The 20,865-nt window shown below is 43.0% G+C and overlaps 1 protein-coding gene across 1 annotated transcript in view; it reads right to left on the bottom strand.

The window, feature by feature from the left end:
• The window catches only part of LOC135540599 (transmembrane protein 132C-like), a 113,364-nt gene extending 97,066 nt beyond the window's left edge, over positions 1-16,298 (bottom strand). Inside the window, 1 exon segment of the mRNA XM_064967099.1 lies at positions 16,167-16,298. Within this exon segment, the coding sequence (XP_064823171.1) occupies positions 16,167-16,291 (125 nt within the window). The 5' untranslated portion in view covers positions 16,292-16,298.
• Between the last annotated feature and the right edge of the window lie 4,567 nt (positions 16,299-20,865).

A 20,865-nucleotide genomic window follows, 5' to 3' on the forward strand; every position in this document is an offset into this window, starting at 1 on the left:
TATTTTTACTTAAGTACTTTATACAACTAAAACTAGGACATTTTGTTCAATCTCCAGATTGTTTCTTTGGCTTGGCCACGTAATAGAAGCAGAAAGAGCACTGTGCTACTCGGGTGTAATCTACAGCGATTAGTGTAATCACCAGGATTGTCACGCCCTAATCTGTTTCACCTGTCCTTGTGATTGTCTCCACACCCTCCAGGTGTTGCTTATTTTCCCCAGTGTATTTGTCCCTGTGTTCCCTGTCTCTCTATGCCAGTTTGTCTTGTCTGTTTCAAGTCAACCAGCGTGTTTTTTCCCCTGTGTGCCTGCCTGCTTTTACTATTCTCTCTTTTGCTAGTCCTCCCGGTTTTGACCCTTGCCCGTTTTCTGGACTCTGTACCTGCCTGCCTGACCAGTCTGCCTGCCCTGACCTCGAGCCTGCCTGCCACTCTGTACCTCCTGGACTCTGATCTGGTTGGACATTTTGCCTATCCACGACTTTTCTCTTGCCTACTACTAATAAATATCAAACACTCAAACCATCTGCCTCCCGTGTCTGCATCTGGGTTTGGCCCTGAGCCTTTATAAGGATGTCTTATTCAAGACATCAAAGACACCATCTCATCTCCCCTCTTTCTCAAAGAGGGCTGATTCATTGCAAAGCAACCCATTTGAATGTCCCTTTCCCATTATTTGTACATCTTAAAAACCCAGCAGTGATGAGTTTTGATGGGACTGGGCTGCAGCAGAGAATAACAGAATTGATCACACGTCATTCCAATTGTGAGAGGAGAATATATAAATTGAGCAGCGTCGACACAATTATGCATTGGTGGAAATGCCAATGGGCCTCCTCTATGTGAATGAAAGCCAGGGGGAAGCTTCATTGTTAAGGGTGCTATCATTAGGACAGTCATGCTAACAGCCCACTACAGGACTAATCTAATAGACCCATTTCCTTTCTGCCTTGATTTCTGCTACATTAAGGCCCACTGTATGCTACTCATTCCCTACTGTTGTTAAAGTGGTATTGTAGGGACCTTTCTGCTGGGATACAGAGTCGAGTTGTCAAAGACACACAGGATATATGGGAGACGGCATAAACGCTATATATATAAAAGTATGTGGACACCCCGTCTAATTCGTGGATTTGGCTATTTCCGCCACACCCGTTGCTGACAGGTGTACAAAATAGAGCACACAGCCATGCAATCTCCATAGACAAATATTGACAGTAGAATGGTCATGACGTGGCCCTTTGGGGTGTATATCGTGGCTCCCCCTTCTCTCACTCTCTCCACCACAAGTTGTATGGCTTTACGACAGGTCATAAATACCTGGTAGAAACTGCCATGCAGTTTTGAGAGAGAGAGTCCACCAGAACAAAAAGCTTCTCTTTGTTCAAAACTCCTAATCCCCAAAATGGGAGAACTAAATAATATTTAAATTGTTGAGAATGTGGGAATGGTCCGTGGACACTTAAGGGACAGTCATGTCGAGTGTGTTTCATTTGGTGACCTCATGAAGGACAGGAAACACGCATACAGTTGATGTCAGCAGTTTACATGCACCTTAGCCAAGTACATTTAAACTCTGTTTTTCACAATTCCTGGCATTTAATCCATGTAAAAATTCCCTGTCTTCGGTCAGTTAGGATCACCACTTTATTTTAAGAATGTAAAATGTCAGAATAATAGTAGAGAATAATTTAATTCAGCTTTTATTTCTTTCATGACATTCCCAGTGGGTCAGAAGTTTACATACACTCAATTAGTATTAGGTAGCATTGCATTTAAATTGTTTAACCTCTCTAGGGTAGGGGACAAGCATTCTGAATTTTGGATGAAAAGCATGCCCAAATTAAACGGCCTGCTACTCGGGCCCAGAAGATATGATATGCATGTAACTGGTAGATTTGGATAGAAAACACTCTAACGTTTCCAAAACTGTTAACTTCTTCGATATAGGGGGCGCTCTTTTAATTTTTGGATAAAAAAACGTTCCCGTTTTAAACAAGATATTTTGTCACGAAAAGATGCTCGACTATGCATATAATTGACAGCTTTGGAAAGAAAACACTGAATTTTAATACCTTCCAATATCTTGACTTTGTTGTCCTTAAGCCATTTTGCCACAACTTTGGAAGTATGCTTGGGGTCATTGTCCATTTGGAAGACCCATTTGCGACCAAGCTTTAACTTCCTGACTAATGTCTTGAGATGTTGCTTCAATATATCCACATCATTTTCCTCCCCATAGTCTGGCTTTTTTATTGCTGAGCGGCCCTTCAGGTTATGACGATATAGGTCTCGTTTTACTGTGGATATAGATACTTTTATACCTGTTTCCTCCAGGATCTTCACAAGGTCTTTTGCTGTTGTTCTGGGATTGATTTGCACTTTTCGCCTCAAAGTACATTCATCTCTAAGAGACAGAACATGTCTCCTTCTTGAGCAGTATGACAGCTGCATGGTCCCATGGTGTTTGCGTACTATTGTTTGTACAGATGAACGTGGTACCTTCAGGTGTTTTGAAATTTCTCCCAAGGATGATCCAGACTTATGGAGGGCTACAATTTTTGTTCTGGGGTACTGAGCTTGAAGGTAGGCCTTGAAATACATCCACAGGTACACCACCAATTGACTCAAATTATGTCAATAAGCCTATTCGAATCTTCTAAAGCCGTGACATATTTTTCTGGAATTTTCCAAGCTGTTTGAAGGCACAGTCAACTTCATGTATGTAAACTTCTGACCCACTGGAATTGTGATAGTGAATTATAAGTGAAATAATCTGTCTGTAAACAATTGTTGGAAACATGTCTTGTGTCATGCGCAAAGTAGATGTCCTAACCAATTTGCCAAAATGATAGTTTGTTAACAAGAAATTTGTGGAGTGGTTGAAAAATGAGTTTTATTGACTCCAATGGAAGTGTATTTAAACTTCCGACTTCAACTGTAACTGTATTTCTTAAAGTGTACATTCCCCAGCTGTCAGGTTTATATCTAAATATTGTGAAACGTATGTGTGTCACGCCTTGGTCTTAGTATTTTGTGTTTTAGATAATTAGTTGGTCAGGCCAGGGTGTGACATGGGTTTATGTTATTGTGTTGTTGTATTGGGGTTTTTGTAGGCATTGGGATTGTGGTTGATTAGGGGTGTGTTTAGTTTAGGTTTGGCTGCCTGAGGCGGTTCTCAATCAGTCAGGTGATTCTTGTTGTCTCTGATAGGGAACCGTATTTAGGTAGCCTGGGGTTCACTGTGTATTTCGTGGGTGATTGTTCCTGTCTCTGTGTAGTTTCACCAGATAGGCTGTAATTAGGTTTCACGTTCCGTTTTGTTGTTTTGTATTTATTAGTTATTTCATGTATCATTCCGTTTTTTCTTCATTAAAAAAACATGAGTAACCAACACGCTGCATTTCGGTCTGACTCTCATTCACCAAACGAAGAACGCCGTTACAGAATCACCCAACACACACGGACCGAGCAGCGTGTTAACAGGCAGGAGCCACAGAAGAGGCAACAGAAGCAGCTTCAGTGGGAGAGGCTGCACCACTTGGAGAATTGGACATGGGAGGAAGAACTGGACGGAAAAGGACCCTGGGCTCAGCCTGGAGAATATCGCCGCCCCAAGGAGGAACTAGAGGCAGCTAAAGTGGAGAGGCGCTGGTATGAGGAGGCAGCACGGCGACGTGGATGGAAGCCCGGGAATCAGCCCCAAAGATTTCTTGGGGGGGGGCTTTCAGGGAGTATGGCTACGCCAGGTAGGAGACCTGCACAAACTCCCTGTGCTTACCGGGGGGCTAGAAAGACCGGGCAGGCACCGTGTTATGCAGTGGTGCGCACGGTGTCCCCAGTGCGGGTGCATAGCCCGGTGCGGTATATTTCAGCTCCGCGTATCGGCCGGGCTAGATTGAGCGTCGAGCCAAATGCCATGAAGCCGGCTTTACGCATCTGGTCCCTAGTGCGTCTCCTTCGGCCGGCTTACATGGCACCAGCCTTGCGCTCGATGTCTCCGGTTCGCCTACATAGCCCAGTGCGGGCTATTCCACATCGCCGTACTGGCAGGGCGACCGAGAGTATTCAACCGGGTAAGGTTGGGCAGGCTCGGTGCTCAAGAGCTCCAGTGCGCGTGCACGGTCCGGTCTATCCAGTACCACCTCCACACCCCAGCCCTCCGGCAGCAGCTCCCCGCACCAGGCTTCCTGTGCGTGTCTTCGGCCCAATACCACCAGTGCCAGCACCACGCATCAGGCCTACAGTGCGCCTCGCCTCTCCTGCGCTGTCGGAGTCTCCCGCCTGTTCAGCGCTTCTAGAGCCTTCCTCCTCTACAGCGCTGCCGGAGCCTCCTGCCTGTTCGGAGCAGCCTGAGTTGCCAGTCTGCATGGAGCAGCTAGAGCTGCCAGTCTGCATGGAGCAGCTAGAGCTGCCAGTCTGCAAGGATCTGCCAGTTTGCAAGGAGCTGCCAGTCTGCATGGAGCAGCCAGAGCTGCCAGTCTGCATGGAGCAGCTAGAGCTGCCAGTCTGCATGGAGCAGCCAGAGCTGTCAGTCTGCTTGGAGCAGCCAGAGATGCCAGTCTGCAATGAGCTGCCAGTCTGCATGGAGCTGCCAGTCTGCATGGAGCTGCCAGTATGCAAGGAGCTGCCAGTCTGCAAGGAGCTGCCAGTCTGCAAGGAGCTGCCAGTCTGCATGGAGCTGCCAGTCTGCATGGAGCTGCCAGTCTGCAAGGAGCTTCCAGTCTGCAAGGAGCTGCCAGTAGGCAAGGAGCTGCCAAAGCTGTAAGTCTGCATGGAAGAGTCAGAGCTGCCAGTCTGCAAGAAGCCGCCAGAGCTGTCAATCTGCATGGAGCAGCCAGAGCCGCCAGTCAGCATGGAGCAGCCAGAGCCGTCAGTCAGCATGAAGCAGCCAGAGCCGTCAGTCAGCCAGACTCTTCCAGATCTGTCAGTCAGCCAGACTCTTCCAGATCTGCCAGTCAGCCAGACTCTTCCAGATCTGCCAGTCAGCCAGACTCTTCCAGATCTGCCAGTCAGCCAGACTCTTCCAGATCTGCCAGTCAGCCAGACTCTTCCAGATCTGCCAGTCAGCCACTCTTCCAGATCTACCAGTCAGCCAGACTCTTCCAGATCTGCCAGTCAACCAGACTCTTCCAGATCTGCCAGTCAGCCACTCTTCCAGATCTACCAGTCAGCCAGACTCTTCCAGATCTGCCAGTCAACCAGACTCTTCCAGATCTGCCAGTCAACCAGACTCTTCCAGATCTGCTAGTCAACCAGACTCTTCCAGATCTGCTAGACAACCAGACTCTTCCAGATCCGCCAGTCAGCCAGGATCTGCCAGAACTGCCAGCCAGCCAGGATCTGCCGGATTCAACTGCCTGGCTGGGCTTCTTCTCAGTGCTGGGCTGCCCCTCAGTCCCGAGCTGTCCCTCAGTCCTGAGCTTCCCCTCAGTACCGAGCTTCCCCTCAGTACCGAGCTTCCCCTCAGTCCCGAGCTGCCCCTCAGTCCCGAGCTGCCCCTCAGTCCCGAGCTGCCCCTCAGTCACGAGCTACTCCTCAGTTCAGTGGGGTTCTGGGTGAGGACTATTAGGCCATGGTCGGCGGCGAGGGTGGATTATCCCAGGACGCGAAGGGGAGGAATTATGACATTTATGGAGTGGGGTCCACGTCCCGAGCCGGAGCCGCCACCATGGACAGACGCCCACCCGGGCCCTCCCTATGGTTTTGAGGTGCGTCCGGGAGTCCGCACCTTAGGGGGGGGTTCTGTCACGCCTTGGTCTTAGTATTTTGTGTTTTAGATCATTAGTTGGTCAGGCCAGGGTGTGACATGGGTTTATGTTATTGTGTTGTCGTATTGGGGTGTTTGTAGGCATTGGGATTGTGGTTGATTAGGGGTGTGTTTAGTTTAGGTTTGGCTGCCTGAGGCGGTTCTCAATCAGAGTCAGGTGATTCTTGTTGGTCTCTGATAGGGAACCGTATTTAGGTAGCCTGGGGTTCACTGTGTATTTCGTGGGTGATTGTTCCTGTCTCTGTGTAGTTTCACCAGATAGGCTGTAATTAGGTTTCACGTTCCGTTTTGTTGTTTTGTATTTATTAGTTATTTCATGTATTGTTCCGTTTTTTCTTCATTAAAAAAACATGAGTAACCAACACGCTGCATTTCGGTCTGACTCTCATTCAACAAACGAAGAACGCCGTTACAATGTGATTAAACAGGAAACTATTTTTTAAAATATGTAATGTGATGTTATCCTTCTGAATGAGAGTATGAATTTTCATATATAGATTAACTAGTCAGTGGCCACACCCCCATTACCCAGACATCATTGAACCACCCCTTTTCTACAGAGTAGAAAACCCACTTCCTACAAAATATACTCCAGAGAACACTGGGACAGAGTCCCCACGTTGGAATGGCCACAATTCTATAGGCCATCGGAGACCCTGCAGCTGTAGTTTTGGCTACACGGCTATTGATCACTACAGAATAAGAGCAAATCTTAGGCGTATAATTACTAGTCTGCAGCTAGAAATTACGTAAGTCTAGAACGAGAATACCGACAACCGCCGAAGCAGCTATTTTATGAGAACATTTCCAAATGGTGCTCTGAAGTATCCATTCTAACCACCTACAACCACAAAGTACATTGTGACTTCTGAGGAAGTTAACCAGAGACTCTGTGATGAACTGACTCTCCAGCAGACGGACCGGAATCCAACAGAGAAGACAACAACGAAATTCGGGAGTAAATATATAGATTGCAATTATTCTTGAGTGAGCAGCCGTTCATGTGCAAAGGATTAGCATTTCAATGGTTATAATTATCCACTGTGTGTAGTGAATCCATTTAGTCTTTCCCGCTCTTTCTCAGTCCCCACACCTTTCCTTTGTCTACCAAGCCGTCATATAGGCTTTGCCCACTAGGGACTTTTCTATCATTGTTAGTAACCAATATCTACTGTTCAATTGATATGTTTTTCTGTGATTATTTAGTTAGTTAGTAAATAAACAATTAAGCCAATTTGTATATTGCTGATTCATTACGGAAACTAGGGTTCGTGCAGATATCCAACGGTTTACGACGTTCAGTAATGAGAACTGATGAGGTAATGATAATAATAATGATAATTAATGAATAGAAAACTAATTAATCAGATATTAAAGTATCTAAATAGTTATATTCGGAAAATGATAACTCTGTACATCTCAACAATTTCCGTGGTGCCCTGACTTCCTAGTTAATTAATGTTTACATGATTAGTTTAATCATGTAATAATTAAACCTGGAGAACTGATTTGATATAAATAAGTCTTCACATTTAATGATAGTCCGGACATGACAATGGCCTTAATGAAGAGCTCAGTGACTTTCAACGTGGCACCGTCATAGGATGCAACCTTTCCAACAAGTCAGTTTGTCATATTTCTGCCCTGCTAGAGCTGCCCTGGTCAACTGTAAGTGCTGTCAGTGTAAAGTGGAAATGTCTAGGAGCAACAGCGGCTCAGCCGCAAAGTGGTAGTCCGCACAAGCTCACAGAATGGGACCGCCGAGTGCTGAAGCGTGTAGCCAGTAAAAATGATCTTTCCTCAGTTGCAATACTCACTACCGAGTTCCAAACTGCCTCTGCAAGCAACGTCAGCACAAGAACTGTTCGTCGGGAACTTCATGAAATGGGTTTCCATGACCAAGCAGCCGCACTCAAGCCTAACATCACCATGCGCAACTTTTGGGATTCATTTGTATGCATTTTGAACGAGGGAAACCGGTGGATTACTGAATCAAACTGACTTTTTGGGATATAAAGAAGGACTTTATCAAACAAAACAACCATTGGTTATATAGCTGGGGCCCTTGGGATTACAAACAGAGGAAGATCTTCAAAGGTAGGTGATTTATTTTATCGCTATTTCTGAGTTTCGTGACGCCTCTGCCTGTTTGGAAAATGTTTAATGCTTTTGTATGCGGGGCACTGTCCTCAGATAATTGCATGGTGTGCTTTCGCCGTAAAGCCTTTGAAATCTGACAAAGCGGCTGGATTAACAAGAAGTTAAGCTTTTAAACGATGTAAGACACTTGTATTTTCATGGATGTTTAATATTACGAATTTTGTATTTTGAATTTTGCGCTCTGCAATTTCACCGGATGTTGTCAAGGTGGGGCGCTAGCAACACGCCTAGCCCAAAGATTATAGATGATTCCAACTTTGTGGCAACAGTTTGGCAAAGGCCCTTTCCTGTTTGAGCATGACAATCTCCCATGCACAAAGTGAGGTCCATACAGAAATGGTTTGTCGAGATCGGTGTGGGAGAACTTGACTGACCTGCACAGAGCCCTGACCTCAACCCCATCGAATACCTTTGGGATGAATTGACACTTACAGTGTGTTTCAATCTCAGTCTGTGTGACAGTATCTCTTCACTGAGGCCTGGGAATTGGCTTCAATGACTGAAGTAGTTCTCTAAAGAGCCCGCTTCTGCTCTACATGAGGTCTCTCCCAATGGCCACCGAGGGGATATCCATCTGGACTGAGACAGTCTTCATTAACTTGGGCCAGACAAGGCACTTTTACTGAGGAGATAAGGGCCCACTTAGACTGGGTTATTATGACATGCTGAGGAAGCAGGGCTGCTGTTGTTTTAAATGTGCTGCTTTTCTTTAGTGCCACTGCAAGTGAATTTCCAATCTCCCAGAGTGCTCTTTTAGCTGATATCTGTGCGTTTCTATAGGAGCTTATTCTGATCCTCTTGTACAGTAGTACTGTATTAGGGAGAAAATAAATCTGTAACTGAAAAAGCACACTATTTCAAAGCGTGTGTTTTCTCATAACATGCAAGGCGGGTAGAAGTTGGCACTTTATTGTGTTGAGTAAGCAGTTGTGTCCTGGCGAATAAAGTCAGATTCTGTCTATTAGAACAAATATTAATGTCACTTTTTTCTGGCAGAGTTGGAGTTCTGGAGTGCAATCCAATAACAATGAACAATGTATCACTATAGTCATTCTGGTTTTGAAAATATTCCATTGAATGAGATGTGTGAAGTGGGCATTTTACAGCTGTGGTGGCCTTGTGGAAATAGAAAGCAAGCTAGTATGACAGACAGCACAGGGCCTTCAGAAAGTATTCATACCTCTTGACTTATTCCACATTTTGTTGTGTTACAGCCTGAATTCAAAATGGATTAAACAATATCCCAAAATGACAAAGTGAAAACATGTTTTTTGACATTTTTGCACATTTATTGAAAATGAAATACAGAAATATTTCATTTACATAAGTATTCACACCCATGAGTTGATACTTCGTAGTAGCACCTTTGGCAGTGATTACAGCTGTGAGTCTTTCTGGGTAAGTCTCTAAGAGCTTTCCACACATGGATTGTGCAACATTTTCCCATTATTATTTTCAAAATTATTCAAGCTTTGTCAAATTGGTTGATCATTGCTAGACAAACCATTCAGATCTTGTCATAGATTTTCAAGTAGACTTAAGTCAAAACTGTAACTCGGCCATTCAGGAACATTCACTGTCTCCTTGGTAAGCAACCCTAGTGTAAATTTGGCCTTGTGTTTTAGGTTATTGTCCTGTTGAAATGTGAATTAATCTCCCAGTGTCTGGTGGAAAGCAGACTCAACGCGGTTTTCCTCTAGGATTTTGCCTGTGCTTAGCTCCATTCCATTCCATTTCTTTTTTATCCTGAAAAACACCCCAGTCCATAATGATTAACAAGCATACCCATAATATGATGCTGTCAACACTATTCTTGAAAATATGGAGAGTGGTACTCAGTAATGCGTTATATTGGATTTGCCCCAAACATAACACTTTGTATTCAGGACAAAAGTGAATTGCTTTGCCCCACTTTTTGCAGTATTACTATAGTGCTTTTTTGAAAAGGGGGAATATTTTTATTCTGTACAGGCTCCCATCTTTTCCCTCTCTCAATTAGCTTAATATTGTAGAGTAACTACAATATTGTTGATCCATTCTCCTATCACAGCCCTTAATAAACTCAGCAACTGTTTTAAAGTCACCATTGGCCTCGAGAAATCCCTGAGCGGTTTTCTTCCTCTCTGCAACTGAGTTAGGAAGGATGTCTGTATCTTTGTAGTGACTGGGTGTATTGATATACCATCCAAAGTGTAATTAATAACTTTACCATGCTCAAAGGGATATTCAATATCTGCTTTTTTATTCGTACACATCTACAAATAGGTGCTCTTCTGTGCAAGGAATTGGAAAACCTCGCTGTTCTTTGTGGTTGACTCTGTGTTTGAAATTCACTGTTTGGACTGAGGGACCTTACAGATAAATGTATGTGTGGGGTACAGAGATGAGGTAGTCATTCAAAAAATCTTGTTAAACACCATTATTGCACAGAGAGTGAGTCCATGCAACTTATTATGTGACTTGTTAAGCAAATGTTTACTCCTGAACTTATTTAGGCTTTCCATAACAAAGGGGTTGAATACTTATTAACTCGAGACATTTCAGCATTTCAGAAAAATTGAAATGTAATAGATTTTAAATTCAAGCAGTAACACAACAAAATGTGGAAAAAGTCAAGGAGTGTAAATTCTTTCTGAAGGCACTGTACGACTATAGTACACTACAACAGCTACAGTAGGCCTATACAGTAGAGCTGGGTGTGGATAGGCTATCTGGTGCAGATTTCAAGCCAATTCAATGGAATTGCCACCACTCCACATTGTGTGACTCCAAGTCACCTATAGTATTCCCTTTAATACATAGCAGGAACAATATGCCTGCTGCACTGCCCATGTACTGGTTATAAAATACATCATATACACAAGGTTAAAGGTACTAGTGAATAAACAGGTAATAAAGTGGATAATAAAATTCCCCCTGGTAAAAAAGCTGCAGCTACAGCAGATTGACCGACAGTACTCACATCCACTCATTGTGCTGGTTTGAAAAGAGAGAACGGGTTGGAGAAATATTGCAGTCAGTGTGAGGCTGATAAATTGAAAGACAGCTCAACAGATGACATGGCTGTATCTAATCCCTCCAAAGGGCTCCAATGAAAAGACTGGGAGTGGGAAAGGGGGGGAGAGGCAATGCAAAAATAAAGGATAATTGTATATTATAGCCACGACTGGGCTTCTTGTGCCTATGGAGAGACTTGGGACAGCTGGGGGATTAGGGAGCAGTGGTCCATCCAACATGGCCCAACAGGACAGTCGGGGATTAGACAGAACATGCTTGCTCTTGTCTCTGACTCCCTCACTTCAATCAATGAAACTGACTTCACTACACACTCATGTGAGAGAGACTCGGCACAACCTGGTGCTGCTGAGACAGAGCGCTGAGAGTACACTAAGCATTATATCAGGGAGATGAGGCAAGAGAAGTAGAAGGCCTGAGTGCCAGGTTGACTGTGCCAGACTTGTTTGCCTGGATGTTTTCTTTTATGTTGTACATGATGCTTGATAATCAGTGTTGTAGTACTGCTAAGGACCATGTAGGGGTACCTCCCTGGTTTCTGATATCAAGATGAATTATACAACAGACCTAAACATTCAAAGTCTCTAGACTCTTTGAGGTTGGAATAGCAATCACTCTTTTACTTCTTTTGAACACACAGCTCTGCATTGAACTAACTAAAGTAATCAATGGATGGTTACTGCCCTAATACTTTTTGTGGGAGGAATTGTTTAACAAGAATTTAAGCAAGAATACTGGAAAAAATATATTAGAATTAGTTTAAAAGGCTAAATTCAAACAGCCACAGGGCATACTTTGAATTGAAGGTGACAGGGTCAAACTCTAAAGTCTTCTCTTTTCTTTAAAAATAAGTAGAGTAGAATGATGCTGATGAACTTAATAATCAGAGCTTTCCAACCTCCCAATCATCCGTATAATTACACCTGTCACTAAAAAGTTAGATGTATTAACCCAACTATCTGATCCATAGAAGAAAACCATTAGAACACACAAAGGGCCCGCATGTCACGCCCTGATCTTAGAGATCTTTATTTATTCTCTATGTTTGGTTCGGTCAGGGTGTGACTCAGGTGGGAAAATCTGTTTTCTATTTCTTTGTTGTTTTGTCTATCTCTGATTGGGGATCATATATAAATTGTGATTTTCCGTTTGGGTTTTGGTGGGATCTTATTTTCTGTTTAGTGTCTGTGCCTGACGGAAATGTTCACTTTCGTTTCTGAATTTGTTATTTTTGTTTGAGTGTTTCTTGTAGATACATTTCATGAACACTCTCCACGCTGCACTTTGGTCTCATTCCGACGACAGACGTTACACCGCATCCCAACTTAATTAACACAGCAGTAACCTTTTTCACATCCTGGGAATCTGTTTCCTATTTACTAGATATATTTAAGTACATAATACAGATAGGAAATTACCAAACAACTTTAAGGATATTTCAGTTTGGGGAAATTAGTATGCTAATCAAAAGAGAGCATACTATATTGAACATGGTGCTGTCAGGTGGACATCACTAGCAAAATGCAGGCTCAAACACTGTTACATTCTTATTTATAAGGCCATTTCAGGAAAACTGACGTTTTATGTATCCTCTCTTCTCGCTTGAAATGAAAAACACACAAACTCTGCTCTCAATCCTGTTTTATGCTAACAGTCCTGAAAATTGGAATTCCCTACAAGCCGACCTAAAATTCCCCGACCTGGTGTCCCTGGAGGAGTATGAGAGAAATAATCACGTATTTACCTGATTTGTTTAATAATAGTTAATAGTTAACAATGAATATGCTTAACAATAGTAGAGATATTTCTTTAGTGCCAATGCTGTGCTTCTGAGAAAGGATGGTTAATCTCTTCACCACTCACTCCCCGCAGCTGGTCTAACCATGTGGTCAGGGACATGGGATGGAGATAAGCTTGAGGAACAGATAGACCTGTATAGTTTCAATTTCTCTTTGTTTCTGAGCAACCTGGTCACACGACATAAGACAAAGAGTCTCTGAGAAGTGACCACAGTTATTCAGCCCATCCTGTTATTTTACTATCTTCCAAGGGCCCCGCTGTGGGGGGATGGAAGAGAACAGAGGCCAGCTTGGTAGAGAAAGGAGTAAACGGAACTGCAGTTATCACTTGTTTGTGCGCTATGACCTGTTACACCTGGCCACACGAACAAAACAAGGAAGCTTATGATGCCTTGATCTGCTGGGGAGGGGTGGAACCAACCATGACTAAGCAGTTCTTGGGTTTCTATAAAAAAAACTTGTTTATTATTGGAGCACTCAATCGATTCACCTTGTATGTCTGTGTTTTATTGACCTGCTCCCTTATCGATAGATTTTTAATAAAGTTAATATCCTGATTGGTGATTGACCTTGTCTCTCCTCATTATTGATTCGAATTTCCACAATATGAGTTCAAAGGACAAATAGATGAACAGGTTGTTGAGACATGTAGTTGATTCTAGTTTGCGTTGCCTTTTGTAAGGAAGCATGTTGTTTTACTTTACACACACCACAAACATGCCTGCACACACACACATCCACTGTTTGTTTGCTGTTGTATTTGTGCTGTTGCAAGTGTCTTCTGTCTGTGTTGTCTGTTTGGTCTTACATTGTTTGTTTTTATTTTTAATCTCAGCCCCCGTCCCCACAGGAGGCCGTTTAACTCTTGCCAGCCCGTCATTGTAAATAAGAATTTGTTCTTAATTGACTTGCCTAGTTAAATAAAGGTTAAATAAAAATATATAATAAAAAACGGGCATAGGCATCACCACATTTGGTTGCTTGGAAGTTGTGGGAACGTACATTGTTGGTTTCCCATGGTTCTCCCATTGGTTCTGTGAATGAAGCCATACGTTTCCTGACCGGTAAAACTGATTGTTTTTAAAACGTTCTGAGAACAGAAGTGAAAATTGTTTTGGAAATGTTTATTTTTAGGTTGCAGGGAGGTTCTGAGAATGTTTTACTTTGGTTCCTTGAAAGCTTTCCTGGGAGGTTTAATTAACACTCTGAGAACGGAAAGGATAGGTTATTTTGAGGTTTTTGAATAACTTTCACTGAATGTTTCAATACAAATTTTACTAACACTGATAGCTTATTTTGGGTTAACTTTTTGGAATTCAAAGGGCAGATAGGACCCACAGAAATTAATTTCCTTAACCTCTTACATCTATGGGGGCGCTATTTCATTTTTGGATGAAAAACGTTCCCGTTTTAAACAAGATATTTTGTCACAAAAAGATGCTCGACTATGCATATAATTGCTACCGTTCGAAAGAAAACACTCTGACGTGTCCAGAAATACAAAGATATTCTCTGTGCGTCCCCTAGAACGTGAGCTTCAGGCAAAACCAAGATGAGATGGCATCCAGGAAATGACAAGGATTTTTGAGGCTCTGTTTTCCATGGTCTCCTTATATGGCTGTGAATGCAAGAGGAGTGAGTCAACCCTTTCTGTCGTTTCCCAAGGTGTCTGCAGCATTGTGACGTATTTGTGGGCAGATCATTGGAAGATTGACCATAAGAGACCACATTTACCACGTGTCCGCCCGGTGTCCTGCACCGAAATTGGTGCGCAAAAGTCACCTGCCAGTATTTTTCCATGCGATACAGAGAGGAAAGCAAGCTTCCACGAACTGCATGTCAATGAAGAGATATGTGAAAAAACACCTTGAGGACTGATTCCAAACAACGTTTGCCATGTTTCGGTCGATATTATGTAGTTAATCCGGAAAAAGTTTTACGTTGTAGGTGACTGAATTTTCGGTTCGTTTCGGTAGCCAGACGCAATGTAGAAAACGGAACGATTTCTCCTACACACAGACGCTTTCAGGAAACACTGCGCATTTGGTATGTAACTGAGAGTCTCCTCATTGAAAACATCAGAAGCTCTTCACAGGTAAATTATTTTATTTATTTGGTTATCTGGTTTTTGTGAAAATGTTGCGTGCTACATGCTACTCCAAATGCTATGCTAGCTTTGCATACTCTTACACAAATTAGTCAATTTCTATGGTTCAAAAGCATATTTTGAAAATCTGAGATGACAGTGTTGTTAAGAAAAGGCTAAGCTTGAGAGCAGACGCATTATTTTCATTTTATTTGCGATTTTCAGAAATCGTTAACGTTGCGTTATGCTAATGAGCCTGAGGCTTTAGTCACAAACCCGGATCCGGGATGGGGAGTTTCAAGAAGTTAAGCATTAATCATGCAAACAATTGTACATTGTACTCTGACATGACATCAGTAAGATTAGAACCTATAATCTTCTGTTTTCTATCCAATCGGGCATCAGAATGGAGCTACTATGCCTTATTTTTATACGCATGCAATGCTGTTCATTTTAGTCTATTCAAAAAGACCCCATCTCAAAGGAAACAAGCACTCATTAAGATCAGGTGTTGCCAATTAGTGGGAGAGGCCAACACCTGAACACACTTAACAAGATAGAGGATAGAGAGTTTTGTTGACACTGAGAACGGAATGTATATGTATTTAATCAACATTCTTAGAATGTTCTCTGAACATAGTATTCTTGTGTTTTTTATGAAACGTTTTCTGAACATTCTGAGAAAGGAATGTATGTTTTTAAATAACAATCTTAGAACTGCTCTCAACATTGTTAAAGTTTTCTTGTGGTTTTTCTAAAAAGTGTTCTTAATGTTCTTGGAACAATTTGAGAACGTGACTAAGTAGAACCATGACGAAACCTGTAAGAAACGTTATGCTGAAGTACTGAAATTCCCACAGAAGAACGCGGTTTCTTAACATTCTCTGAACTATTTGAGAACATTCCCAATGCCAAAGCAGTTGGAGAACGCTCATATAACCATGTTTGAACTATTATGAAACCTTCTGTTAAAGTAATAAAATACCAAGAAAATTATTTTGTCAAGTTCCTTAAATGTGCGGAGTATGTTTAAAAGCCAAGCAACTATCCTGCACCATTCCCAGAAGGGGTTGGGAAGGTTGTATGCAAAATAATCATAGGACAACCATGCTCTCACCAAGAACTAAGAAACATATGGTTCTCAGAACGTCATGTGTTAGCTGGGTTTACTCAAGCCAACACTGTGATAGTTAGAGTCAAGAGTTATAAGGCAGACTTCGGTCCTATAGGGGAAGGTTGTGTAGATGGGAGAGTGCAGGTTGTAGATGGTTGTGTGTACAGTATACCAGTGATGTCCAATAGGACACCGTGGGGAGATCCAGGTGCTCCTGACTGACCTTTGTCCATAGCCGGACTCTTTCCTGCGGCAATGGAGGGTGACCACCCTGTGCCCCTCGCTCCTCACATCCTGGCTCACCATCCACAGGGTGGGGTTGCTGGGCCGGGCACCCAGAAACACCATGCCCTCTTTCAACTTGACCCTGGGGAAGAGGAAAAAACACACAGAAACTCAGGATGAGAGAGAACACAGTGCAGCATGGGTTGGTTAAACATGTGGTTAAATCAAACAGATCTTTAATTCACTGAATCATTGTATGCATCCAGCTGAACCTGCTCCAAACAGCTGAGGCCCAACAGACCATGTCGTCTTCGCCATAGAAATACACATTAAAGGATCAGATGGTTTCAACAAATCCCTTTTTCTTCATATGTGTCTCAGCTGTCTGTTATTTTCTTCCTATGAAATAATTACTCAAACTCTGTCACGTTCCAGCCAATTATGTGACGAACAGATGTATCCTCCTAGAAGAGGAAAATTGTGGACAGGCGTACATTTTTATCTCTGTTTTGTGGTGTAACTGCTGTTCTTCAGTTCAATAAAAAAACTGTATCACTGTGTGTACATATAATGGTAGAAATAACATTGTTTACAGTAAAACCATGATGTGTTTTGCTTCAACATGTATTATTGAAGAAGATTGACAAAAGTCTTTGTCCCTGGCACAGGGACTATGCAAGTTGTTTCCATGTGTATAATAGATACAATGTCTATTATCCTCCAGTAAGGATTATAATAACAAACATTTTCTGAATCTAAAAAGGATATAATGAAATGTGTTCAGTGACTGCAGCAAATTAAAGTAGGCCTATGTCCTTGGCAGAAAATACTGCAAAAAGGGATAATGTTCACAGGGAAAACCTACAAATGAAATGTTATTAGTCCATTCACTGCACATACTGTAGAGCAGTCGGGTTTCTGAGGGGAAATGATGGAAAGAAACGGAAAAGATTGCCTTTCTTTACATTATTAATCAGACTGAGGCCAGTATGGTGCACTCAGGAATAACCATTTGTGTCCTGTTACACCCTCCCAACACCAAACAACTTCCCAATACCACACACCCTCCCAACACTAAACACCTTCCCAATACCAAACACCTTTCCAACACCACACATCTTCCAACACCAAACACCTTTCCAACACCAAACACCTTTCCAATACCAAACATCTTCCAACACCAAACACCTTTCCAACACCAAACACCTGCCCAACACCACACATCTTCCAACACCAAACACCTTCTCAACACCACACAGACAGAGCTATGGACGGAAGGAATGACCATCCAAGATGTAAAGATTATAGTTTTAACCATGTTTTGGGACTATATAGGGTTAACATTTACTTTGTTTACAAACTTTGGAGTAAAACAAACATATATTTTGAGTTCTGATGTCTCACTGAACGTCTGGTTCCTGAGACTCTGTCTAGCTCAAATCCATGCCAGCTGCCCTCTGCCACAACAGCAATAAGAAACATTTTCTATCACCAGACATATATGCAATGACAAAACCCTCACTGGCCAGTCAAAATAAATACTTTGATGTGAAACCTTATTAGCGTATTACAGGAACAATGATTGGAGCATAATAAGACAGAAGCACAGATGGTGTGGTTCCACTCTCTACAAGATTGGGGATACAGTTCAGGGCTAATGGTCACTCAGAATGCATGGCTGCGTGTTACTTTCTAGAGATTTGAGCTCTCTTGACCAGCTTGTTCTTTGTCTTGGATGTTTGTTTGAGCAAGCTCCCTTTGGATGAAAAACAGTAAAGCCAGACAGATAGACCTAATGTGACAGGATCATACGAAAAAGAGAAGGGCGCTTCAGATTAAATTTCAGGGCTTCAAATGAAGCAAACACACTGAATGCCATACCCAGAATGCGGGTATGAAGTATTTAAGCTAATGTTCCAGGTAAACACACTCATCTAAGATGGCTCTCGCTTCTCACACACTTTAGAGATATTAAATACAGTAGAGGTATGTCCTAAGGCCTCACTCACTCACTCACTCTCTTTATTTTCCAGGAGGAGGCAGAGAGCAAAGGGGACATGGTTCTTGTTTCTCCTCACTTGAATAAACATGATGTCTCTCAGTAGTTTCCCATCCAGACATTGGATTTGAGAATGTTCTGTACTCGACTGAATCCAGCACTTAGGAATACAGGGCATTAACCTCCCCAACCATGTCGAAGCTGGGAGTGTAGTGTGTAGTACATTGAGTACATTGACTGAAGTAAAAGTCCCTTTATTGACTTAATGTTCAATATGGCCCTGCATCCAGTTGAGGAACCTCCTGCAGCTCTGTAGGCCCATCAGAGTTCCTCTAATGTTGGTCATCTAACACTCCCCATGTGGATACACCACTTCAAATACTGGAGCTTTTCAACTTTTCTAAACTTTTAAACTGACATATAGCATTTAGAACAGAATTATGGCAAATGTGCTTTTCATGTCTTTGACAGCTGGGGAGGGAGTGAATACTCATAACATACAAATAGACTATGAATATGAAAGCAACTCCTGAGAGACTCATTAGGTGTGACACCTTGGTCTTATTGCCAATGAGTGGTGTACTGTGGCAGTGCGAGGGTGAGCGTGTGATTGTCATGGTGCTGAAATGGAGTGCTGGCACAACTAATCTAAAGGAAATATCTATCTGCGATGTTCTTATGAAACATGAAATCAAGAAAATTGCCATTGTGTATTGCCTCCACAATACACAATGGAGTCTGGAAAACGTGGCAAAATTTAAAGAAGCTCAGCCAATTCACTAACAGCATACAGACCGAATAATGAATAGTCATTTTTATCCTTCGTTTTCTATCTCTCCTTGTACATCTCCCTCTCACAAAGCAACACTAATGGATGTAGTAGCACTCTCTGTACTATTGGGAATCAACACCTAAATAGCTAGTGAAGTCATAGGACAGTCTGAGACTTACAGAATACAATGTGTAACAGTATAACTTCTGTCCCTCTCCTTGCCCCAACCTGGGCTCGAACCAGGGACCCTCTGCACACATCAACCACAGTCACTCACGAAGCATAGTTACCCATCGCGCCACAAAAGTGGAACAACTACTTCCAGGTCTCAGAGCGAGTGACGTTGCTGACTGAAACAATATTAGCGCGCACCACTGCTAACCGTTTCACATCGGCCACACTCACCCCCCTTTTGATCTTCTCCTTTTCGCAGAAACCAGTGATCCGGGTCAACAGCATCAATGTAACAGTATAGCTTCCGTCCCTCTCCTCACCCCAACCTGGGCTTGAACCAGGGACACTGCACACATCAACCACAGTCAATCACAAAGCATCGTTAACCATCACGCCACAAAAGCCACGGCCCTTGCAGAGCAAGGGGGACAACTACTTCTAGGTCTCAGAGCGAGTGACGTTACCGACTGAAACACTATTAGCGCACACCACCGCTAACTAGCTAGCCATTTCACATCGGCCACAAATGCAGAAATTGGGTGTTACTCTGAACAAAGGAAAGTTGTGAGCTGACATTTTCACAGAAATTAAAGGTGGAGGCTTATTCTATATCAATACTTGTTGGGTCCAACCCGTCAGGGAATATATTTTCTTTGAACGTATTGAGCTATGGGCCAAATTGAATGTCCCGAATACCAAATAATGCACAGTAACAAATTAATAAAGAAAATATGATACCCACACCAACTGAAGAGGAAATGTCATGCGTTTTTAAATGTTTTCAACTGCCAATACTTCATTAACAATACTCTCAGATACTGCATGGGAGTCACAATATGCTTCTTCACAAATCTGTCAGCATAGCAAATCAAAATGGAGCTGAACATAACAAAGTGGACACTGCTAATCCTGAGGCCATCAGAAAGTTACTATAGTCCACTCTCAATTCTAACACCATTTCAGAATAACATCAGGCCCCCCACCACCAGGTTACACCCTTGCCTAACACTCTACCTCCTCATTCAGACCCTGATCGACGGCAGAAGCCACACTCTGTCTCCTTGGAGGGTTCCCTCAATAAATAATGATGAGATAACTAGGAATTAAGCACTGTCCCTCAGTGGAGCAGTGAAGGAAACAAACATCTTCAGAGGAAATCCAATAAGTTGGAAGCTGCGCTACAGTGGTCTCCAGCCGGCAGTCCCCTGCATGCTCCTGGGCCTCTCGCTCCCCTCTCCCTCGCTCCGCTCTGCCTGGCTCCATGATGCAGCACAGGCCGTTGGAGAGGGATGGCACTCTGCTGCTCATCGTTTCCCTCCATTACTCTGCTGAGGCCCATCTGCATCCTCCATCACCAGGCTAGGCGCTGCATGCAGGAGGCCATGTTTCACTGTTACACTGGTCCACCCCCTCCAACACAGTGTGGGTGAATGAGACAGCTCAGCAGGGAGGGGACAAAGTGAGTTTGTCATCAGGGGGACTGCTGGGGGACAACAGGGGGGATGGTGGTTTGCGATGGTTTGTGGCTCGTGGCTAATGGAAGCTGAGCTGAAACGCTTCAGAAGCAGCTGACACTATCAAAAATACTGTTGGGATGTACCCAGACCACCAAAACATCAGGCCATTAACACGCATGTACACATAACACACTCTTTATTTATTTATTTATTTAACTAGGCAAGTCAGTAAGAACAAATGCTTATTTTCAATGACAGCCTAGGAACAGTGGGTTAACTGCCTTGTTCAGGGGCA

Source organism: Oncorhynchus masou, chromosome 1 (genome assembly GCF_036934945.1).
Source record: "Oncorhynchus masou masou isolate Uvic2021 chromosome 1, UVic_Omas_1.1, whole genome shotgun sequence".
NCBI classification, from domain to species: domain Eukaryota; kingdom Metazoa; phylum Chordata; class Actinopteri; order Salmoniformes; family Salmonidae; genus Oncorhynchus; species Oncorhynchus masou.